At 40.4% G+C, this 26,136-nt stretch overlaps 1 protein-coding gene across 2 annotated transcripts in view; it reads right to left on the bottom strand.

The window, feature by feature from the left end:
- SPOCK1 (SPARC (osteonectin), cwcv and kazal like domains proteoglycan 1) overlaps window positions 1-26,136 on the bottom strand; it is a 341,091-nt gene that overhangs the window by 136,134 nt on the left and 178,821 nt on the right. For both annotated transcript variants that reach the window (XM_075509673.1, XM_075509674.1), the window contains exon 4: window positions 4,799-4,913. In XM_075509673.1, the coding sequence (XP_075365788.1) occupies window positions 4,799-4,913 (115 nt within the window). The remainder of the gene's footprint in view (window positions 1-4,798; window positions 4,914-26,136) is intronic.

Genomic DNA, 26,136 nt, shown 5'->3' with positions numbered 1-26,136 from the left:
AAGTTCCCTTTGGGATATGCTTTTTTTCCTGAATTGTGCTTAATACACAAATGAACAACAATTATTTTCTGAATCAGCATGAAAAAGAACAAGAGAATAGAAAAAAGCTATGAACACAGCAAGGCTAATTGGGGAACAAACTGATGTTATTAGTAGATCCAAAGATAATTAATCATCTCCCATGTTTGGTTCTGTTATAACACCTCATATAGATTGCTCACGTATTCAGGCTTTGATAAACATTACCATATAAATCACGCAGAATTAAACATCACAAGCTTAGGAACAAGCCCTCCCTCACATCGGTCAGGCCACTGAAAATGTGGGAGTCAGATTTTCAGCACGGGAAGATGTTACCCCCAAAAGGAGGGCTCGGTGGTGTGCCAACCCTCATGAGCATTCAGTAGCACTGGCAGAGCATGAAAGCAAGCAAGAGAAAACACAGACATGCCCGAGTCAGAGAGGAGAGCAAAACAACAGGGTTAGGGTTTATAGGCCCTATGTTTCGTGCATTTTAAAAGGTAACTGTTGATCTAATACATAGACATTGAATGATAGCGCTGTTTAAAATCCTTGCTTATGTGCACAACTTTTCAGTAAATCCCTAAAAGTGCATTTGGTGTGGTCAAAGATTTTTCCGTAATGCTCCCAAGCAGTTCTTGAAAGCAGGTGGGTCACCGACGTTCTCGCAATTATTAATTTCCTTCATTCGTGAATTCCCTTTTGGATACAATTTAAAGCACACAAATAGCATGTAGCATAGCAGTGGTGAGAAAATGCTCAATTTCACATGTGAGGATGTTTTACTGGACTTGTTTTCAACAGGGTCCTTCCTAACCAGAAATAGTGTGTCAACTGCAGGATTTGTAAAGAAAGAGAGGGAGATTTGTCTGCTCGTTGTGGATAAGCGTAGTTGCCAACACTGCCGCGTTGGGCAGACCAAACCTTTGATGCGTAATTTAGAAGAACAGATGTTTTATCTGGGAACTTGTCCAGATCTTAAAAAAAAAATTCGTGAGGAACTCAGTAGTGGCCTCTTTTGTGAGCAGCAGTAGCCTCAAAAGCACTGAAGAAACACGGAGTAAATAGCTGGATTTCTAAGTCACAGCAGCGAAGCAGAGACATTGCATGATTACCTTTGTGAGTGACAAACACTGCAGTGATGAACTAATTGGTGATCGCCAGTTAAATGGACCGAACAAAGCTGTAAACCCTGGACATGTTAATATGGCCATTATTTTTTCATCAACCCTCTTTTCTCATTCTGTTCTTTCCAAAAAAGCCCAAGAGTGACATCTTTCCTTCCCATCAGCTGCACTAACTCCGGCAGAGACAAATGGCATAAACTTTTACAGGAATGCAAATGTATGAGAAATCTTTGAGACATATTAACTACTGCATTGCATGCAAAACTGAACTAATAAAGACTCTTCCCCATAGATCATGTCCAAATTGAAAGGGGTTTTAATGCACACAAAAGATTTCATAAGGCCCTATCATTAGTCCAACGCCTATCAAGCGTTTAAGAAGGTACCTTCAAATTTATCTTTTACGCACTCTTCAATCACTGCTCAGCCTTGCCTTTTCTCTTAATGCCCTGCCCAATTTGTACTGTAAATGCCGCCTTAGAGGATGGGCTGACAAAACGCTATTATCTGTCTGAAATACCTCTCGGACATCATCTCCCTTATCTTCAAGACCCAGGGCTGCTCACCAGGTGACTGTGGAGGGGAGGGAAGGAGGAAGAGGGAAGGAGGAGGCTGCAGAGGAGAGGCCAGGCTGCCAGGCTGCCCCTGGGGCACGGGACTTCTAGCAGGCTCCTTCGGCACCCCGGGGGTAACCCACAAGCAAACCTACTGGCACCCACGGACCCACCCCATGTGCCCTGCCAGCTGGGTCGGTGGATCCCACATCCAGCAGGTCCACCTTGGGCAGGACCAAAGCCACAGCGCTGTTGGTGAAGTATGCGACAGCCGTGCTGCCAGATGTGAGGGTCTTACTCTAAAGGCATGAGGCTTGCTCTGCCCAAAAGCCTTACAGGATGAGTTAGCCATCACGGAGCCAGGGTCTGAGTAAATGTAAAATAACAAGTTTCCATTCAACTCAATTTTATACACTGTTATTGTATTCCTGCAGCGGTTTAAAAAGCGTGCATTCCAGCACAAAGAAAATGAAATAGCAACGGCATTGCGTTGTCACTGGTGATTTCAAAGTTAGCTACACTACGCCTGGAAAAATAGAGTTTCCTTGTGCTGCAACTCTTCAGCAGGCCAGTTAATCAGGTGATGCAAATCGGCGTAGCTCTATCTGAAAGCCTCAGCAATAACGCAAGATGTTGCTCTCCTGATTACATTTTGCTGAGCCTACACGCTTTGTAAAGCCACTACAGCAAGTTGATAATGATGCATGAAATGGAAAATCCTTCTGAGCACACCCAAAAGCGCTGTGGGTGTGCAAAGCAGTCGCAATGGTGCTGTGTTATTCGATGGTTCTTACTACACATACGCCCACACTAATGTATTCAGGCTTTCACTGGCTTTAAATAGGTGCAACTCCACCTCTTGTAATGCATTTACTCCTGATTAACACAGCCTTAAATATGACTGGAGTCAGACGTCCAGCAGTATTCAGGTCAGACACAGAAAAAAGAACAGAATGTTGTGGGACTAAAGATGAAACCCTTTAGTGGTGTCACCCCGCTGATTCAAATCAGCAGAGAATTTGGCCTAGTTATTTTCCTCATCGACATGTCTACCCTCTGAGGCAAGGGTAGCTGGATATTCTGAGAATAAGAACACTTTGGGGACATATGTGCCACTGTCACACATCATGAGTAGTTCTTTCAGCATTATAAAACTGGCTGGAAATTGGAGAATTTTCAAAGTAAGTTTTCAATACATTTCTATTCATCTCCATAGTCACAGTGCTACTCAAAGGTTAGCTGAAATAGCTGCAGGCAGTGGAGGAATCATAGAGAGATCACATGAAACACAGCCTGGTTTCTGGGAAAAAGGGATATTCAGCTCCTCCTCTGTACCATTTTGACCACTTCTGGGACATTAAATACTGGAAAGAGCTCAGAAAGCATTTGGCTCAGCATCTATGGCTATATATCATAAGGACTACTATATAATGCAAGCGCTTTAGATCCATCCTAACGAGAAACTGTAAGCTACATAATGCCAAAAATGTCATTAGAATGTAAGCACTGCACATAGCCATACTCCGAACATCCTTCCAGGGTTCATTCCATATCGAAAACCAAAGTTTAAACATACTGCCTCACGCACAGTACACCATTAACTTTGTATTATAAATCAAAGAATTTTTTTTTTACTGGATTAGCTTCCTCAGCCAGGTAGCAGTGAGATAAGATGAGATCGAATACTGATAAATAGGGCAAGAAAAGTATTGAAAACTTACTTTGAAAATTCTCCAAACAATTTCCAGCCAGTTTTATAATGCTGAAAGAACTACTCATGATGTGTGACAGTGGCACATGTCCCCAAAGTGTTCTTATTCTCAGAATATCCAGCTACCCTTGCCTCAGAGGGTAGACATGTCGATGAGGAAAATAACTAGGCCAAATTCTCTGCTGATTTGAATCAGCGGGGTGACACCACTGAAGATTTTCATCTTTAGTCCCACAACATTCTGTTCTTTTTTCTGTGTCTGACCTGAATACTGCTGGACGTCTGACTCCAGTACAGAAATCAGATCATCCTGAATTTAGTTTGGCTTAAACAGTTGTGGAACTAAAATCTCAGCTGACAGTGACATTTAGGGACCTGAGTTGTTAGAGGGAAATTTTTGTTTCCCTACTAAATAGGGAAATAAACTGAAGACCAGTCCACAGATTTATCACTCAAATGTAATGAAAGCAACACAACATATTTTTTTAAAGTACAGACCAACCATCCAGAGTTGCCCATTGCATCAGTACAGGTTTTATTTGACATCTGTTGGCAAGTGGAGGGGCTTATTTCTTCAGTTTTGTTCTAGGTCTTGACTCAGAGAGACTGGAGACACTCAAGACCAGTTTCCTTACTGGTTCTACTTGTTCTGCTTCCAAAATAGGGCAATGTTAGTTTGTTTTCTCTAAACTTGTTTATAAATTTCTTCATTCTTGATTGTTCGTAGCATATTTCAACCTATGCTCAGTAAGCTTTTCTTTGTTTATTCATATCTTCTCTCAGTGAAGTTCTGTGCTCTAATTTGAACATCTTGGCCAAAGCTTTTAACATATGAGCTATTTCATTTGCTCTTAATTCAGTCATTCAATAATCACATCTGGAGCTTCTGTAATTATGTGACTCCCCAGGGAGATACTCTACAAAGTTTCACCAACATTTTTCAGTTCTTTACCAACTTTAAGCAGAGGTTTGATATATTTTAAAAAAATCTTTATTAATCTCTTTTATTTGCTTCTAATTAAGTTACTGGAACTGTAGACGTCTCTGACACAATGTTTTCATTTCATATTACAGGTTTTCAGGTTTTAAAATATGCATAGTTACTGCTCTCTGCAAGGAGAAAACCACTCCCAGAGCTGGGAGAGCATTCTGCACTCCACACTACATGGTGCACCATGTTCCAGTTCATCTTTTTGGAATAGCCTCAGTTATAAATAATAAGACTTCTGTTTGTTTTTGGAAAAAAATGCAAATTGAACTTTAAAGGAATGCTTTAAAATTATGGGGTTTAATGTTCATTTTGGAGTTTTCTCATTTTATTTCTTCTTATCATACTGGATGTCTATGAAGACACAAAAACCTCAAACAACATAAAGGTTCCTTACCTGTGTACCAGCTGCTTGCGGCTTGCACAAATCGCGGTTTCATAGTCGTGAGTGACACACACTTTATGTGGGCTGCACTTCACCTTCAAACATGGATCTTTGGATGGATCAAGGGCTATAAAAAAAACCAAGCATATTAAAAAAGAAAGTGAGAAAGGCATATAAAGTTATCTCTTGGTTGACAGATGACAGCTGGTTAGAATGAACACTCCCACATCTGAGCGAATAAATGCTTTGCCACTTTACAGTATGTGCCGTTGTTTTCAGACTGTGTGTTAAACAGAGATGTTTAAGTAGAAAGATAGATGAGACCTTAAAGACTCTGATTATTGAACAGTGATCTGAGTCTAACTTGGCATTCACATTACTATTAGACATGATACTTTGGGATGAAGTTCTAGTCGAATAATCTAAATCATGCTGTTTATTTCATAGAAAAGTTATGGTGGAATAAAATAGACTCACAAGTAACAAAATGACTAGTATTGTAGAAAGTATCTAATAACCGACATATTGCAGAGTGCTAATAAAATTAATTTCACAGATACTGTATAACAGGCATATTATTTTGTAGAAACTATATTTAATTTTTACAGATAAGCATCTCCAGTACTTAAAATGCTTGAGTAGACGACCAGTAACAACAATAAAATAATCCTGGGCTTTTATACAACAACTTACATCACCAGCAGTGCTGTCGGAAGTGGGATTAGAGAGCATGATGAGTTGCTATCCCAGAGCAAATCTGCCCAAGCTGTTGTCCCTGCTGATGCTCCCCAGGGGAAGTTCTTCCTCTAAAGTCAGTCCTTACACTCTTTATTCTCCTTCTGACACTATCCAGTGTTCCCCCTCTCGGTGGTAGCATCCCTGCTTTGGTCTAAGGCTTTGGTTCCCTGAGGAGCGATCACTGCTGCTTTGTCCTTTTCTCCAGCAGCCTCAGAGAACCTGAGGACACACGGGACACATTGCCCAGAAGTGTATCTTCAGTTCTTCAGCCAGCCCCAGGATGAATAATACAGCGGGCAATCTTTATCTCAACAATTCTTAAGTTGCTGGAGAAAAGGACATGTTGGCAGTACAGGGAATTTCTCTCCCTCTAATGTGATGGATGATTTGAGGTACTGCAGCTAGTCAGGAGCCTGGAAAATGGGCAAAAGTGACATGCAGTCCTGCATTGGGAAATGCAGGGTACTAGGGTTTACCCTCGGGTACTCTCTTTACAGTTTTGATTAGGAAAGATCCCGTGAACCTTCCTCCTGAACATATCCATTTACAATCCGCTGGTTAAAACCTGCCTCTCTATAACAGTGTACTGCAAGGCAGCGCAATAGTGGACTTGAAGAAGTGAATAATGCTGTACCCTAATGTTGGAGAATAAGTGAGGAACACGTAAAGAATAAAGTTCAAAGGGTCAACCAAGAAGGAACAAAGAAACCCAAGAATATCCCGGTGAAATCTTCTAGCATGTGATATTTAACAATGGGGAAAATTAAGAATATCCCGGTGATATATCCCCAAGATATATCCCCGGTGATGATATATCCCCAAGAATATCCCGGTGATATCTTCTAGCATGTGATATTTAACAATGGAGAAAATTAAGCCTTAAAAGGAAGAATGACCCTGGATTCATGACCTGAAAAGCATGGGTTTGGGGTCTACGACCACCAGCAACCACCAGAGGACCCGCACGTGAAAAACTGAGCATGCGTTATGCTAAATCATCATTATGTAAGGTACTAATTAACATAGTCCTGCATAGTAGTGTGAAAATCTATGCATATGGAAAGATATACTGTATAAATGAACCTAGATCTGTGTAAACTGGTCTGCACGTTAGGCGGAAGGATCCCCCGTGCATCCAGCGCTGCAATAAAGAGAATGCCTGCTTCTTAATGCTACATTGGTGTTAAGAGGTTTATTCCCGATTTCGGTGACACTAATAAGGATGCAAACGGACTTAAAGAACTGCAGACAAAGTAACTACCAAAACTGGCATTTAGCCAGGACACAAGGATTAACACGCATGCACGCGCGCGCACGCACCCACCCCATTTATCCGAAAAGGGTACTTGGAGTCTGAAATGGCACAGCGATACGCTGCCAATATTCTAACAGGAGGCTCCTGCAAAGATCCCCATTTAGCTTGTGATGAACCATTTTCCTCAGACGCAACAAACACACTCAGAAAGGAGCAGTGAGAGTCTGAGGAGCCCCTTCATTTTTTTCTCTATATGCAAAAATGTCTCCTAACACTAAACGAAGAACTTAGCACATGGCACATTACACTAGGTTTTACTAGAGCTGCGCATACCTTTCACACCTATTCAAATAAATGAAGGTATTAAGCATGTATCAGAGGCTTGATGGGGTGAAATGAGGATTTAGTTTGGGATCATCCTGTTTAGCACCCAAAGGGAGCAAGAGGCTCTGAACTTAGTGGAGGCATGAGCTGCTCCTTCACAGGGGCAAGAAGATGCTGGTGCATTAGGCACTGGAGCAGACACTGGAGCAGCCTCCTGGTCCCTACAGAAGCTCAACAGAGGTGATGTGGGATAACAGAGGCAGACAGTATTTGTTGTCCTGCCAGTGTGCAAGCCTGCCTGCTCCTGCCAAGTTTCTATAGACTGCTTCCTTAAATGAGCAGTGATTTGGTAATCTTTGAAATAAAAAAAGAGGAGCGATACCGTGCTATGCTGGACACCACTCCAATTAGAGCACTGATCACACCTGGGAAAATCTCTTAGAAATACTTTTCTGCAATCAAGTCCCATTCGAAAGGCTATCTATCTAAATTCATTCTCTTACAAAAGGATGCTTCTAAAGATCAGCAGTAAGACGTATCTGCCAGGATGAATTAGAAATATTCAAAAAATGGTTATGTGACTACTTCAGAAGAAGGGAAGTCACAGCCATACAGAGAAATTTCACCTTTGTTTAAGAAGTGATTTTTGGATAAGCTTTTTTTGGACATTATTTTGGCATGGATTTGACTTTCTGTTCCTCTTCAATGAGTCCTCAAGTCCCATTTTACCTCTCCCCTCCCTCCCCACATAATGGGCCCCTCTTGGAAATGAGCAACTCTTAGTTTCATTTTGGGGACTGTATAAAGCTCTTATTGCACATTATGGCAACTGAGTTTCCCACTTCTACTGAACGATCAGAGAAACTTTTAAAGGATACTATTTGAAGTACAAGAAGTTTCAGTTTTCTATGTACCAAATTTCTTTATATGACAGCAAATGGCCTTCCAACAAGCAGAGGATTCTTCTGTTTTCCTGCAGTGCTGCAGCTGTTCTGTGTTGGTTTAAACAGCCATAGCTACAAGCTCGTACCACATTAACACCCATTACACATTTGTGATGGGCAATTGAGCTTCACTAGTGCATATGTATTTCGTGGAATGCCTTTGGTGCAAGACAGGGGGAAATTGTAAAAACAAACCAAAAGTGTTAAAAGCTTTTTCTTTTAAAGCCATTAAAACTGATAGAAAAGGTGAAGTGAGCACGGAAGGAGAAGAGACCATCTGTTTCCTGCACCATAAACAACAAGGCATCAACATCAATGAGTTGCCATTAGGAAAATATATAGGCGGTGTTTGAGGGGCCAGGGTCTGTTCCACTGAGAAGACCAAAGGCTGAAAAGGCTCTTCAGGGGTGTTTTGCTGTTGCCTTTCAGTGTCTGTTCTAAGTCAGGCTAACTGGCACACGACAAGTAGCCCATCCCCTGCTCTTTACATTCCCAGTACACAGCGGGTGAGATATACATTCTTAATCCTCTTACTTCGCTCTCACTGGAGACTGAGTTAAAGACTGAGGCAGATATTGGACAGGGATTGAAATGGCAAGCCACAATTTCCTTACCTATGTGTCTATCTAGATATTCTAAAACTGCAAAACAGAGTGAGATACCCTCCTTCTGCAAAGCCTTTAATACGTAAGTGCCACTTGGAGCATGAAGGGTCGCCAGATTATAGGTTCAGTGGGCTGATATAATTCAAAGGTCATATCCACACAAAAAAATGTCATGACTAGAACTTTTGCTGGCTTGCAGCTGGCCTTGTTCTTTTCCTGGAGCACATGCACATTGTCTGCTTTTGCTGGTGACACATCCTTGATGCAAAATGCTGCATCAACAGGAACCACTGTGCAAACTGGCTAGGAGCCCAGGGCTAATAGCTGCCAGCATTGCTGGGCTGCTGCAGGGCACTCTTTGGCCTTGTGCTCAGAGTTTTCTATCAGCCAGAGCCCGCGTAACTGGGGATGTGGGTTTAGCCTGCAAAGTCAATACTAGTTTGGCGTGAATAAGAGAAGCTAGATCTAGGCCCACATGGTCTATGTGACATGATGCACAGTTTCAATAGTTAGCATTTTTTCATAGCAAAATTTACTCTAATTGAAGAATTATATCCACTTCAGGAACTCCTTAGGTCTTCTAAGGCAATAAAAATGCATGCATTTCTGAAGTATGTATATTCTGAAATAGCATCACACAATACATTATTGTTAAAAGAAACACAACTTTGAAATATTTTGCAATTAAAAAATTGTCTGTTGAAAAAGAAGAATATTTTTAAATGCCATCAGTCTGAAGCACAGGAATGGGAAAAGATGTGGTTGGAAATCCTGGTCACTATTTCCTTTTAAATCAGGCCTCAATTTCTCTCTACCTCAGTGTCTTGCTTCTAAAATCTGAAATGAATAATAATGCTGGCAATAATAATAAATAAACCTTTTCCCCACCTGTGTGTTGGAGGAATTATTTCATTCATGGTTGAAAAGCTCATGAAGATCCTTAAATGGAACACACTATAGAAGCATCATTTATTATTCATTACAAACAGCCCTTACTTACAGTTCAACACAGTAGAAGGAAGTTCATTAAGTACAAGCAAAACTGTGGGCTTTGTCAGAAGACGTCAAAAAAACCCACGATCTGGATTATTATTTCTTGAGATTTTTTTCCACTTATGCAGAATGCATGATCCATATGAACATAAAAGGTCGAAATAGGGATTTATATGCCTGCTAAGTTCCTCAACATGTTAAATAAGTTTGGAAGGTTGTTCTACTGCTAAGCAACACAAGCCCTAAGGAGAGCTCATAATAAGAAACAATTTCTGAAATATGCTAATCAAAGATCATGCTTTGTTAATCAGATTTCTACATGACTAGGAGCAGATGCTCATCATCTGCAGAAGAAAAGACCCTTGGGAATAAGATGAAACATAACAACCATATTTGTCATTACAGTTCTTTTTGTCCTAAAGCAATGAGTATGAAATCTTTGAAAATGAAGAGCCAACAGTACAAATAAATAAATGAAAGTGTGAAGAGGAGTGAGAAAAAAAATGGAAGTTTTTTATTATAAAGATGTTATTTTATCAGCTTGAAAGGCAAACTACAGCCATCCCTTTTCTATGTTAAAGAGTCTGCATGTAGTTACTCAGGTCTGTCTGCACATTAATAGCAAAAATACCTTAAGCCTGGCTGTAACATGTGAACATTATTCCAGTTTTTCTTTAGACTGAGACTGAAGGTGAAGTTGATAAGGTTAGTTATTCTGACCTGACAGTGGCTGAGGATTGGTCCAAAATTTTTGGAGGGGATGTGTGTCCAGCCAGTATTGGAATTAAAGATTTCACATGAACATAAATCCTTCGATGAAAACCCAGTCCAGTCACCCTGCCTATCTTTCTGTGAGTCCAGACTCCATAGTTTCCTGTCCTGAGCTTTCCCATGTTGTTGAAATCCCTGCACAGTTGGTCTCCAAGGGAAGTATCCATCCCAGGAGACAGCTGGCTGAAATACAGGGAAATATAGTACTGCACATCTCTCAGTATAAACATTTTCAGAAGTTTTTTATCCTGGGAAAATTTAGAATTTCTGGCTCTTTATCTTGGCTCAAAAGTCTTACTCTTCCTCACTTAACGCCTAGATGTTTCTGCCGCTGACATTTGTTTTCTGGCCAGCTATCCTGGTACCCTGAGCTCTGAAGCCTCTTCCTGTCTGGCAGAGCACAAGTGAAGAAGTGTTTAGATGGGCTACAGTTTCTGCTTCGTTGGCGACAACATTTTTGTAGGAAAATTGTACTCGCTTAGTCTGCTAGCTCTATAGGTCAGCTGATTGCACTGCAAAGGGGAAAGGCTTTTATCTATATGCAGTGACCCAAAACCTATGCCAGGCCCATTTACACAAAATGCAGGTGCAGGATCAGAATTCCTGTCATTAAGAGACAAAGGACTTGCATTCCTTTTTTTTTCAGTCAAGCTTTTATTATGCATAGCAACCTAAATTCCCTATTAAAACTATAAATCTTCTCTGGTTACCTCACAGAGATACCAGAGTAATTGGTAACCAATAAACACCAGGGATTACATCAGACCATTAACAACCTCCTGACGGTATAATGGCATCTCTTTCCAATACCCAAAGGATTGCAAACACCAATTGCATCTCAAATCCCGTTCCCTCCCAGCTCCACAAAGCAGACCAGAGAACATTCGCTTATGAACTGTACACACTTTTCTCTCCCCTCCCTGCACCGTTCACCAGAGGCTGTGAGTTTGCAATATAAATCAGTGTTGGACAAAGACCTAACAACAGTGTTTGAGCTACTTTTCTATTACATTTCATGTTTTTATAGATTGCCACTATAAAAGAAGACTTATGACTCGGAGGAAACGCCTTAGTTTAGACAATGGCAGTACAGGGAGAAGTTGCTCTATAAGACTATAGCTCTATACTCTGCAGCTGTGGGTCACTGTGTTAATCACAACAGAGTAAATTTATTTTTCACACATTTGACTTTCAAAGGGTGATAACAAATAAATACTTTCAATGTCTTGCAGCAATGCATGTGTAATCCTGCAGAAACTGTACAACTAGTTCACAGCAAGATTTATGAGCTTGGTTTTGTTTTTATGATCATTCATTTGGGGAAGGGAGTAATTTCAAACTCATAGATGTTTAGCGGAGCTGAAACAAACTACACAATCAAAAAGAAATGGTATTATGTAAATATTGGGTTTTTTTGTTTTCAAAATTGCCTGACAATAAGTACTATGATCACTCAATGACAAAAATACTCCTGCATAATGAAATGTCAAGAGCAGTTGCTTTTATGCAATCCCCTTGGAACTGTTCTGACTATATGAAAAAAGCACATCTGTTGAGAAAGGTATGATGAACTGGAAAATGGGACCTGCTGTCTTCGATGCAGAGATCCTCGTGCATAATTTAAGACAAAAAAGATTGATAATAAAACAAAGCCTCTCAATTAAATGATGCATTACATTATAGGTGTGCATTTCAATATTATTATGTAGTACTTAATACCAGCAATACTCCCCAAGCAAGCACCAGAAGGAAAGCACAGCTCCTGGCTGGGCAAGCCAGCAGCTAGGGCACGGGAGGGAGAAAGCTGCGAGCACAAGCTGGGCTGGGCGGAAGGCTGACTCCTCACCTGGCTTCCTCCCCACTCAGCATGAAGCTCAACTGGCAGCTAATGTCAAACTTCAGATCTAAGAGGCAACGTTTCAAATCTTGTCTCCACTTACGGCATGGTGACAGCCAAAGAGAAAGTGTGATCAAAGCAGCTAAGTAGAGAACTGGAGGAATTTTACTATATACTTCCATGAAAACCGTCATAGAGCAAACATGTAAGAAGCCATGCAGCCAGCTTAAACACGTATTAACAAAAATCTCTACAAACTTTACCCTTGATTTTTGCTAGGCATGTTTTCAACACACAATGGCTAACACGTGATGGCTAAAACCAGTTTTGTTTTTAACATTTCAGTTGCTCAAAGTAAACCATAGACTTCCCCCCAGAATCAGAGCTTCTACGCAGCTTTAAAGTAGAAGATGAATTTATGCTTTTTTTTTCTTAAGGCGAACATGGCCATACATATTAACTTCAAGAGCACTCAGGTGAACTTTGTTCTGCTTCTCTGCGAAAACATGATAGTTTTCAGTGCTCCAGTGGTAAAACTCCAACCAGCCCATGTGCTGAGGTTAGACTGTCAGTGGATTTGTTTAATCCAAGTGCAATAGGACTACCCCACTGCCCTTGTATGAACAAGACACCCAAGTAAGCCTGTGATGGACTTCCAGGCTTTTGTAGCCATTCAGAAGGCTATACCCTTTCCCCAGATCTTCTTATTTTACAGGTTGTTAAGTGGCCACATTGAGTGGCTAAGACTATGTTTGTTGGAGCTGAATCCTATTTGAGAAGTCGTGGCAGTCCAGTGAAGTTCCCACTGACTGGAAAAGGGGAAACATAACCCCCATTTTTAAAAAAGGAAAAAAGGAAGACCTGGGGAACTACAGGCCAGTCAGTCTCGCCTCTGTGCCTGGCAAGATCATGGAGCAGATCCTTCTGGAAACTATGCTAAAGCACATCGAAAATGAGGTGATTGGTGACAGCCAACATGGCTTCACTAAGGGCAAATTGTGCCTGACAAATTTGGTGGCCTTCTAAGACGGGGTTACAGCATTGGTGGATAAGGGAAGAGCAACTGATGTCATCTACCTGGACTTGTGCAAAGCATTTGACACTGTCCCTTACAACATCCTTGTCTCTAAATTGGAGAGACATGGATTTGATGGATGGACCACTCGGTGGATAAGGAATTGGCTGGATAGTCGCACTCAAAGAGTTGCAGTCAACGGCTCGATGTCCAAGTGGAAACCAGTGATGAGTGGTGTTCCTCAGGGGTTGGTATCGGGACTGGCACTGTTTAATGTCTTTGTCGGCAACATGGACAGTGGGATTGAGTGCACCCTCAGCAAGTTCACCAACAACACCAAGCTGTGTGGTGTGGTCGACATGCTGGAGGGAAGGGATGCCATCCAGAGGGACCTTCACAGGCTTGAGAGGTGGGCCTGTGCGAACCTCATGAAGTTCCACAAGGCCAAGTGCAAGGTCCTGCACGTGGGCTGGGGCAAACCCAAGCACAAATACAGGCTGGGCGGAGGATGGATTGAGAGCAGCCCTGAGGAGAAGGACTTGGGGGTGCTGGTTGAGGAGAAGCTCAACATGACCCGGAAATGTGCGCCTGCAGCCCAGAAAGCCAACTGTATCAAAACCAGCAGGTTGAGGGAGGTGATTCTGCCCCTCTACTCTGCTCTGGTGAGACCCCACCTGAGGTACTGCGTTCAGCTCTGGGGCTCCCAACATAAGAAGGACATGGACCTGTTGGAGTGAGTCCAGAGGAGGGCCATGAAGAAGATCCGAGGGCTGGAGCACCTCTCCTATGAAGGCAGGCTGAGAGAGTTGGGGTTGTTCAGCCTGGAGAAGAGAAGGCTCCAGGGAGACCTTATAGCAGCCTGCCAGTACCTTCAGGGGCCTACAAGAAAGCTGGAGAGGGACTTTTTACAAGGGCAGGTAGTGATAGGACAAGGGGTAATGGCTTTAAACTGAAGGTAGATTTAGATTAGCTATAAGGAAGAAATTCTTCACTATGAGGGTGGTGAGGCACTGGAACAGGTTGCCCAGAGAAGCTGTGGATGTCCCGTCCCTGGAAGTGCTCAAGGCCAGGTTGGATGGGGCTTTGAGCAACCTGGTGTACTGGAAGGTGTCCAAACCATTCCATCTTTAAGGCCCCTTCCAACCCAAACCATTCTATGATTCTATGATTCTATAAGTATAACATTTCTTCTCAGATCTGGTATTGTTAATAATTCTGGTTTTAAAAAAATGTTGTTTAATAACAGATTACACCCCCCCCCCAACCCCAATATAAATTGCAAATAATTACCAATGGGTTTCATTCTGCTTCTGCAAATCTTGGCATAAATCATTCTGCTTCATTAGGGAGAAAATTGGTGTTAGCCCTCCCCCAAGTCTAGGGGAGAACATGTCTTCGATTAACAAGCTCAGATATTTAAGTCTCTCTTTCTCTCTCACATGCTCTCTCTCTGCATAATTATGCAGAGCAATTTGCATACAGAAATCAATTCAGCTGAAAATTAATTACCGTAGGCCTGAATGTTTCAAACATGTATGTGAATTATTTTCAGTAAATGGAATTTCTCAGGGCAGTTAAATAGTAACATCTCAAACTGTCAGCATTTATTCCATCACTGCGTAGTATTTTTGAATAGTTTTGTTTTGGAGCACTCTAACATTTGAGTGGCTGAAGACTTTGGTACAGTGCACAGAAACATCTATTTTAATTTTTACAGTCACTTTCAAAAATCATTTCTTATAACTGACATATAATTGCTTTTGACATTGCTGAGGGCCATCCAAGGCAAAAGATGCTTCAAAGGACTCTACAGATTTCCTTTCCAAAGCAAAGGATAAGAACCCGAGTATTTAAATGAACCTCCTTGACAAATATACAGAAATGTGATGCAGTGAAAATAAGTGAAAAAAAGAAAAAAGATAGGACTGTAAGTTAGGAAATGTGCTTCCATTGGTGGATGTGATAATCAGTCACGACCATCAATGTAGGTATTTGGCTAGCAACTAGTAGAGAGGCATGTGCAAGGCCAAAGTTGATTTGCTAAAGAGTCATAAAAGAGAAGCTCCTGGTTTGATTTCTGACAATGATTCATTATGATTATATCTCAATATACTGCAAATGTATCTCAAATACTTCCCTACACTGGGGCAGGTTTTAAATATTTCATATGCTTAGGTATGTTTAGCTAATACATTTATCTTTTTAACACTTCCTTCTGAATATGAAAAAACAAACATCTACTGGAAAAAAGAAGCTGTCATATACAGCTACGTACTTGCTTTGTTTTTCAGCTAGCACCAGGTGCACTTTTCACAAAGAACTCTCCTGCCTGCAAGGGAAAGGTTCACCCAACATGCAAGTACAGAGCACTCGCATCGGTGCAATAAAGTATGATCCGGCATCAGTGCCATAATGCTTCTCTAAATTCCAAGCACTTCCACTATGTGATAATTTGTGCTTCTGTGTGTTATACCTGAGGCTGTGTTTCTGCATATCCTGGTAAGCTGAAGGCAAAACAGACCTAAAAACCCCACAGACAGAAGGACTTTGGTCAGATGTTCCATTCAATTATTAATTCCAGGAAATAGTGAGGGTACAAAAATAACCCTGTTCTCAGGGACTCATAGGGCTTTGGCATATGTTTAATGACAGCAGTGCCACGTTTCTTGTCTTGGAGTCCCCAAAACCCCTGGGGTGATCCAGCTTCAAGCTTCCTGGAATGGAAGTAGAGAGCTTCGAAAGATCGCTCTAATCTTTAGTTGGTGGAACATGAGAAAATGAAGAAACCTCCGCTTCTGCCTTGCAGGGAGGACACAGTTCTGCAGTATATGTCTTAACAGATCCTCAGCACAGGAGCAGAGCTAAAAACATGACTGTTTCCTTCGGTCAGCCTCAGCTCTGTGCTTGCTTTTCAAAGGCACCCGGTAACAACGCAGTCAGGCGTCTCCAACCCCAGGCATCCCCCTCCTCCATCCAGAGGATCTCCACCCTACCAGCTTTGCACGCCTCTGCCAAAGCAGGCGAGGCTCTTGCTGCAGGAGAGCTACTACTGATTCCAGCCCCTGCCCCCTTGGTGCCTCCAAGCCCAGCCATACCTCTCCTGGAAGGAAATATGCTCCCTCAGGCTTTCAAGCTCAATTTTCTAGCAAATGAATGTGAGGAAAAGAGAGAGAAAGCACCTGGATCCCCACACCAGTAGAACTGGCTAGCTGATAACATCTTGTGATATGATTGTAAGTCAGATTTTAGTTTTGTAAGAAGCTGAGGCTGCGTTTTCCGTATCTGTGATTGAACCTGGGTCCTGTGATACCGGCTGATTCCCTTAAATCTCCAGATCCTAGTACCAGAATAGAACTTTGTTTTTCTCTCCAAAAGCCAGTAAGATTTTATTCTTGCTGCTGGGAAAATACTGAAAATATAAACTACAAAGATTTTTAAAAATCAAAGCCACACAAAAGACTCCAAATAATTATATTAAAAAAAAAAGTATATTTAGGATAACTTTGAGATTTCTGAATGCTTGGACTTGACAATCCTATGATAATTTTGAAATGACGAATATAATTTTTCCTGTGAACTGACCTAGACTATTTCGGCTTTCTGTTACACTGCAGTGAATTATCATTTATTTAGTGGGATTTCATTTAATACAAATTATTTTACTCCGAGGCCAATGAAAACAAAACAGGTTATACCTTCTTCAGAAAATAATATTTTAAATTATTCATGCATAATTAAAGAGACACCTTTCCCATTTCAGATGAATACAAACATATTTTTATTTGCTTGGAGAGAAGTTGCATCATATGTCATGAAACACTTCTGTAATACTTCTGAGGCTGTTGTAATTTACACTTTAACTGAAGCACTAATATAATGGGAAAAAATTTACTGTGATTTAAGTCAGATAGCTAGCTTGTGAGAAACTGAACCCTTTTCCAACTTTGATTAAGAACTATAATGAAGTGTAACACTGAACTATGAGTAGAAAAAATAAAATTGAAACAAATATAAGTGGATATAGAAATCCTCTGTATTTTTCAGAGAAAAATCCCTTGCCAATCAAATTTTATCATTCTTCATTAGATATTTTATGTCATTAAATATCATCTGAAAACATGAATAACCTATCTTTTAATGCTTATATTTTAGAGGTAACACAGAAGCAAAAGTGCATCACCGTTATTACTGATTCCATCAGCAAATAGTAAAAAAACGAGGTCCAAACTGCTGTTTTTACGAATCGGTATTTCGGTATGCATAATTACAATTCTTTTCTAACGCAGCATTGTAGAGAGCTAGGCAAGCAATAGAAATTCTGGATATGAATTCTCTGAAAGGCTGACGAGTGTGCTCTGTTTGTCGACAGACTGAATGTCAATGTTGTTACAGATACAGCAATTCCCAGCCAGGCACCCTGCGTATCTCTACGTACTCGTATTTAAATGTTAAACTAGATAGGACGTTCAGCCCTGGAAATGAGAAAACCTCTACTTTTTCCACTAAGTTCCTTTGCTTATTTGCTAGGATAAGCGAAACAGAATTTGGCCCCAGTCATTATCAGCTATAAAATTTAGGAGCTCATTTTATGCTTAATTAGTAAGGTACAATATAGATAGCATTCTTTGACACACTATGCCATGGAAGAACTACCAACTTTACACTTGTTCTTAGCATCTTAGCGCATGGGCAGTGGCTGTCGTAGTCAATGGGTCAGAAGGAAAGCACACCCTCACGTTGTCTTCTTGTTCTATTATCGCCCTTTTTGTGACTTGGAGTAAATGAGTTAGTCACTCTATGCCTCCTTCTCTTTTTCAGCGTTTAAAATAGGGATAGGAATACTTACCTGTCTAGAAATCACCCTGGGACTCTTGGAAGGCACCACAGAACACAAGCAAAGGGCCCCTGTGAATGACTTGTAATGATTTCAAAACAGCTAAATTCTGCAGAACCAAGAGCCGTTTCATGTTCATTTATGGCAGTCTGATTGTCGCCATGGAAACATGGGCAAAACACTTTATTTTCTACATCAACAGAGGAAGATTTGTTTCCATATTACATTAGTTTTAGTGTGCACTGAGCAAAACAAACACAAAACCAAAAGACTTTTCAAAGACTGATTTCATTATGAAAAGATATAGACTGGATTTAAGAAAGAATTAGACTGGATTTAAGAAAGAAATTTTTTACGCTGAGGGTGGTGAACACTGGCACAGGTTGCCCAGAGAGGCAGTGGAGACCCCATCCCTGGAAACATTCAAGGCCAGGCTGGACGGGGCTCTGAGCAACCTGATGTGGTTAAAGCTGTCCCTGCTCTTGCAGGGGGGTTGGACTAGATGGCCTGTAAAGGTCCCTTCCCACCCAAACCATTCTATGATTCTATGATTCTAAGATACCAGTTTCAGTCCTATCACATGGAAGCAGTCCCTGTCACCCTGATACCACAGCGGAGAACCTTGCAAGATGTGCAGCATTCTGCAAAACACCTCTGGATTAGGGATGAAATAGAAAAATCATAGATTTGTAAGTTTCCAGGTAAAGAATTTATTGTGAGAAGAAATCACTAGAATTTTAATGTTATAGGGATTTTAGCCATAGGGATTTTAGCCATGAGACATGACAAAATGACCTGACCCTACAGAATGAGTGCTGCTTCTACTGCACATGGTTTGTACATCCTCTAGAAATCTGTACAACACAAAACACATCAAAAGCGTAAATTGCCTGGGGGCTGGCTAGCCTAACAGATTGCAGCTTAATATAATTTTCATTGCTTTTGAGAGGAATTACCTAAGCAGGAAAAGATGAAGCTCCTCTATGGATAATCAATCAGTCACGTAATTGATATCCGGAAGAGGCTTCAATGGGAACTAAATGAAAGGACAAGTACCTGTCTTGGCTGGTTCTAAAGTATAGTAAATATAAATACAGCAAAGAGAATTCCTTCTTCTAGCATGAGTTTAACAGAAACAACTGCTGTGAAAATCAGTGAATATCTAATACCATTCCTCACTCCACAGTGCAAGAGAGAATCTCTAATGTGAAACAAATAAAGATGAAAATTCATAAACTACAAAATAATTTTGTAAAAATTAACTCCACTCCGCAGGAATTGTGCCAAAGGCAGAAATTCTGAGACTGGGAGTTTCTAAACAGTAGGAGATTGGTGACTTTTCTGCACAGAATGAAATGAAAAGGTAAAATAAGCAGCTAACCTCAGAAGTGGAAAAAGCAGATTGTCAAATGGGCTGGAAGACGGAAAGTGGTCACAAGGAAGAGCATTAAGCATTGCAATTTAGAAGCGTCTAGTGGTATGATAGCAATGAAAATATGAAGTTATAGGATGTGTATAGCCCTGCAGAACAACACATACAGAAAGAAAAAAAACCCAACACTGGGTTCTTTCTACAGGGTTTTTTCTTGCTACACTTTTAGTTCCACACAGAAGTGTGGAAACCGATGATCAACTTTTAATTCAGATAGCCTACGGTTCCTCTCTTGGTTTTGAGACCTCAAAATTAATTCTCAACAACAAAAGATCACCTCTACAGAGCTGCTGCTAAATCAACACACTTTGCGGTTGGCTTTTGATAGTTCTCTGGCAAGTGCACACTAGGCTAAAATTCTAGTCTCATTAATGCATTCCAGGGCATTTCGATATGTCTTTTGATAAGTGATTGATAATAATTTTTAAACACACAAAAACAGTGTTTAGAAGGCTTTAAATGCATTCAGTTTAATTAAAATGAGATGTGTTTCTCAAAAAATTATCTGTTCTCTGTTTCTCTGTCATCTGACAGAGGAGAAATGCTATTTCTCTTGCCAATACTTAGCTAAAATAATTCTGAAAAAAGATCCTTTATGAAGAATTGAAGTTTGAACAGTTCCTTGTGGATACTTGGGTAACTGCCTGGAATAACTAAAATGTTGTTTTGTCCTTTTCCCACAGAGAAAGAGCCGAGGCTGCCTCAGGCAATACAACAGCAAATTCTGTAACTTTGCACTCAGCATGGTAGCTAAAATCCACTTTTACAACAGAGGAACAACTGTTCACAAGAGAATTACTTCATTTCTGGAACACCTAGGCAAGAAATGCCTTGAAAAAGAGTAAGCTTCCTGAGTTATGAATTATTCAGGGTTCCTGATGTACATGTTACTTTTTATTAGAACAAAGATAAAACATAGAGTTCTAATAAAAAGGAACCATGTCTATCCGTAATGCTGAATAATTCAAACAAAAGTAACAGTGGAATTGGAGACTGGGTTTTACTCCCTTTCAGGGAATATATGTTATATTTCCAGAGTCAACTTGTCTGATCTATCTCTAGACATATCTGGAGGCATTGCCCCAAACTTGAGACAAGAATAATGTGAAGAGCAAGAAACAGTGTTACAGTGGCTTGGAGATAGGAGATGGGAAAAAGGGAGGACACTAGCAGGAACTACTACTATAATTCTAAATGAATTAACTTCATTCAGTTTTGATCTGATAAGTTGTAAATGTTACCTGTAACTGCTATCCCCTTCTAGACTTCACCGTTCCCAGGGAATACGGAAAATGCAGGAGCATAAGCAGTGGATCTCAGATTGGAGGGAATACCAAATAATGCCAGATGCTTTTCCAATTTCAAGCAAGATCCTTGTTGAAAAATGAGAGTCAGATGATAGAAACAGTATAACTGTGACCTCAGTATTAAGCAGAAAAAAGCATTTCCATTTATATAAATGTGTTGTGATGTTAAGGGAACAGAAATTGTATTTCAGCGTGATTTATCCATCCCACTGCTTCTTCTGCAGAATATATTTCTATTTGCTTTTAATCACTAAATGGATATTTTAACAAGGGTGCATCAATACAAAGAGGTCTTCTTTGCAAGAAGAGGGTGAAGCAAGCCGTACAGTAAGATGGACTGACAATGATGGAGTATCTCTGTTTCCTTCTGATTCCTCCTCCCTCCCCTGTGGGGTTTGCAATTACCCCCCTGTGTTACTTGGGCTGACACTGACCTGGAAAATGAGTTTAGCTTGATTTTACCGTAGTCAAACATTAAAATCTGTTCAGAGAAGATGTGTTTGTCTGACATGATGACTGAATTTGCATTTATAATTTGGGCAAGATCATTTTTTCCGGCTGATTTCATAGTACTTTCCAAGACAGAGTCTCTGCCAGAAAACCTAACTCAAAATTTTCATCCACTCTAAGTTGTGTCAGAGCAAAGACTGTAGACAACCTGAATATGTTAGGTGTGCAGGAGAGAAAAACTAACCAAGAGCTTCATCTTCTGTGCTGTGACCCTTTTTCAACACTTTGGATATTAAAGTAACTTTCTTTAGAGATGCAGAGGTGGGGAACAGCTGTACAAACTAATAAGCCTAAGCAGCAGTTAAGTTATAGTCCAATCGACTGTATCACAAGTCTTGGAAAGAAACACTGTCACATCAGCTTCTACTGTTGCCACAGAGGCAGTCTCAGTGTTCAGTACTGTAAATTCATCAACAATACAGTAAAAAAAGTAATTCTGCCCATAATGCTTGAGAGCCATTATGTTATACACCACAATTTGGAAACAGGGAGTCAACATTTCAGTTCAGGGTATTTAATGTAGCTGCTTACCTAAGTGTCCCTTGCTCTTTCATACACAATACATACACATACAAAACCAGTTAAGACATTAAAAAAAACACAATTGAAAGAAATATCAGTATCTTAATGCCTGTCTGGTATAAATGAGCTACGAGGATATATCACAAGAATGCAGATTAAACTACAGCAACAGCCTTTGTACTAATGTGCAAGACCTAATGAGGGAATTCCTTTCTCTCTTTCTCACACAGTATCAATTTCATGCCCTATAGGTTTTTAAACGGCCCACAAATCTTCGTGATTTGTTTTTTTTCTCTAAAGGAAGACTACCGTATCAGGTCTTTTAATGTGAGCTGAACAGTCAATAACAGTCAAGATATTTATTAGGCATAATAGGCTCCTTAAACATGGAAGAATCTATATGGGACATGGCCATTGGTATGTGTGTAGCCTTTACTACTGGCTCTCAGTATTTGCCGAAGGCAGATGGTGGTACACCAACATTAATATATAGATAGATGTTTTCTAAGGGCTTGGCAAACACTTCAGAACAGTAGGTGTCAAAGTGCCAATGCCGTTGTTTCAGAAGGTCCTTCTTTCCTCCTTTCAGTGGATTGTCTCAGTAGCTCCTCCTTGAAGTTTCCTATCAAGCTAATTAATTTAGCAGTCTCTCAGGCTGCAGGATGATTTGAAACTCAGCGTGTTCTGCTACTGGTAATTTATTAGTGTGTCTAAATTTCACATCAGTTAACTACATTTTCAGGTGGATTTCCAGATCATTTGGTTTTATAATGAAACAGGACAAAGCCGAAAGGCCATGGCTAGAAGGGCTTTACTGACCTTTGCTATTTACTTGCAGCCTGAGAAAGCAAACAAATAAAGAGGAAGCTCAGCAGGCTCATGACCACAAACACAGAAGAGTGATGTGCATTTTTACTCGCAGTGTAGGGAAACAAAATGATCAGATAGTCTCTCTTTTCTGTGAGTAACCTCAAGTAAGTTTTTCATCATGCTTAAAATCCCAGAGTGTTACAGCTGGAGTGCTGATCCTGTAAAATGCTGTCTACCCCCAACTTCCTCTGATGGCATTAACTGGCAGCCTTAAAAAATGCCATAGAAATGTCTACATCCATGAAGAGCCATTACCTCTATGGGACGTACTAAGTGCCTGTACCAGAGAATGCGCAAACTTAAAAATCGCCATATTTTTACAGATACTTATCTTTTAATGAAGAAACACTGGGTATTATCATAGACCACTGGAAGCTTTGATTTCTTTCAGATCAGGATTTCACTTTCTGCTTTTAAATGGGTTTTGTTAAAGGATTCATAAGACAGGCCCAATAGGAAGGTGGGGAAACTCAAGGCTTATCTCAACAGCAGCTTTGGTCACTTGGAGGATTAAAAGACTTCTACTGTACTGCTGACACATTTGAGAAAAAAATGCACGAATGAAAAAGAAACAAATGGAAATACAACAGCAGTAGACATAAACATTCTTGCCACCATAGTAAAGCTGATAGGTTGGCAATACATATTACTGCTCATACTATGTTCTAGAAGAAAAAACAGAAGCCAAACATTAGGGACAGTTTGGGTCAATGACCCTATCTCTGCATGCTGTTACGGTTCCGGTATCTTTGTCACTCATGCTTGATAGTGCTATCAGAAAGAGGAGACCGGAATAGCTAGAATCTTTCATTCCTACCCATTACGGCAGTTCTCATGTAATGAATAATTCACATCTACGTTATTTGCTTGAGCTGCTGAATGCTGGGACTCACAACCAGATAATTAGCTAATAAAGAATAGTGGATTTGTTGCATGCTTCACTTACCAGTTTCTCCAAATCAATGTAAAGATGACAATGTGCATTCATACAGAACATATACACAAGCAATGCAGGAAGAAGAAATCTTAAAAGCATCACATAACTACTAACATCTAGATAATGCATGTAGCTTCAAAATGATGTTAAAATTTGTTCAGTGCTACAGTCATACATGTGGATTTGCCATATAACGTATACCATTATACTGCCTGAAATGATCCCACATCTTTCTGCAGCTGAAATCAGAGACGGAGAAACCCACAACTAATCACACTGTCTTTCAGAATGGAAGCTTTTGGCCCTCCCCAAGAAGATCGACTGGGAGCCATTTTATTAGATTAGGTTACACATTTAATTGGAGTTACATTATCCATCAACATTTAAAAGCTTCTAGACTCCTTTGACTATTTCTTTGAGATTAAGTGTGCCTATTATCAACTGTCCTAGGCCATACCTCAAGAATGTGCAAATGCCAAGCACAGGCTCAGATTTAGTGGGAATAGATAGAAAGTCCTTAGGGGAATATTGCTGCCCATTAATGAGATCTCAAGCTGTGCCCACACTCCCATGTCTAGTTGCTTCCTCTCCAGCACCAGGAATTTTCCAAATCCGGTGTAAAAAAAAAAATTGTAGTATTTGTCATTTTATTAGAACGGCAAGAGTGCAGTCAGTATTTTGATAACATTTGAAAGAAGTATTCAAGACATAATTTGTACATCACAGAAAGGGAGGGAATAGGGCACGAGGCCATCTGTCTTCTGACTGAGGCTGATACAGGCTTTAATGGAGTTACACTGGGGATCTGGCTTAAGCAGGCTGGCAAGAAAAGGAAACAAATGTGGAACAGGTAATGAAGCAGAATGTGAGCGAGCACCAACCAGTGTGATAGCCTGTGATGACTCTGAAATCGATATGTGCTCTTCTTGTAGAAATTACACACTCCTGAGGCAAATCTTTAGCAGAGAACACCTACTTGAGGAACCCCCAAGGAATACTTAATGTTATGTGAAGAACAGAAGGCTCCATGTATTGGTAACTGTGCATCTTTCAGTGAAAAAAACCAAACCTAAAAAGTATCAATCAACTAATGCTCTTGGAAATGCACGAGAGAGAGAGAGAAGTACTAAGAGATAGAAGTACCAGAGATTCTTCTCGAGTGTTGCGTCTTCTGTGGGCCCACTGACCCCGTCGGTATCTCTAGCTCATACATTACTTGACAGCTTGCAAATGCAGCTGAAGTACTACAGAAACGCTGTATTTCAGCATGCCAGTATGTTTTGGTACTTTAATCACAAGTTGTCTACTTGCTGACAGATAATAATCCGAATCTTCCCCACTAAAGTTTTGCCCAGCTCTCATTTGCTAATTTAGCTTGCAGCCAGCATTCAACTTATCTCTAGGCTACATCCTCATCTTTGAGAAAGACTGGCTTGTTTCACTTCAAATGACTCAGAGGATTCAATATCCAATTAACTTTCTGAAAATCTAGTTGTTCCATAATTTTGCCAGTTGGAGTGAGTGTGTGTTAAATTTACTTACCAACGTGATCTTCTTTTATTATAACTTGACATCTTATCAGCACTGCCTTTCAATATTTCAATATTGACCTGGGAAACTACGCTGATGTTTAATTTTTTTTGGGGGGGAGGGGGGGATTGTGTGTGTGGTGGAATTTCATTAATTAGCCACCTATCAAATTACTCTGCCAAGAGGGAACAAGTATAACTGATATTACATTTCCTAGATGAGTCTGCAAATAGCACAAAGGCAAGAACTAGCATCTATAGCCTAATATGATCTTAACTCTCAGACTGCAGGATAACAATTAAATTCTGGTATAACTAAATACCTCAAGCCAGTGAAATCTATAATCCTCAGTACCTCTTACTAATCGCCTAGAAATCAAAAGCCTCATCTGTCCACTACCCGGATGCAAAGAAGTGTAAGTTGTCCTTCCTGCTCCCTGACAACTGAATAATCCTTTTGCACTGTAAGAGACTACAAGCAGCACACTATCCTTTATGCTGTTTCAGCTGAGGGCTGGTAAGTTTTTGCTACAAATAGTAACTTAAAATGGATTAATCAGGTATCTGAAGATCAGGTGAACATATCCAGAGATTTCTATTGAGCTCAAGTGATAGGATCTTGAATCTAGAGAAGAATCAGAGGGGTTTTTTGGTACCATATGTATAAAACAGCACCAACAATGCCTTTCTTCTTAGCCCTGAATTTATTATTCTGAAAATTGATCAGATGTATCAAAAAAAGTTGGTCAACTGAATGCACCACTGAAAATCCATGTGATTCAGATCAACAGGTTGCCTAGAAAATTAAGAGGAACTGAAAGGAATAAGCTGCATTTACTGATGGGATATCCATTACAGTGTGCGTAGAAGAGACACCGATAAAGCAGGAGGGAGAGATGGTGATGTCAACCAGAAGGCAGAACTCCA

This window comes from Mycteria americana, chromosome 8 (genome assembly GCF_035582795.1).
Source record: "Mycteria americana isolate JAX WOST 10 ecotype Jacksonville Zoo and Gardens chromosome 8, USCA_MyAme_1.0, whole genome shotgun sequence".
Lineage (NCBI taxonomy): Eukaryota > Metazoa > Chordata > Aves > Ciconiiformes > Ciconiidae > Mycteria > Mycteria americana.
Note: the sequence above shows the minus strand (reverse complement) of the source record. Positions and strands in the feature narration are given on the sequence as shown.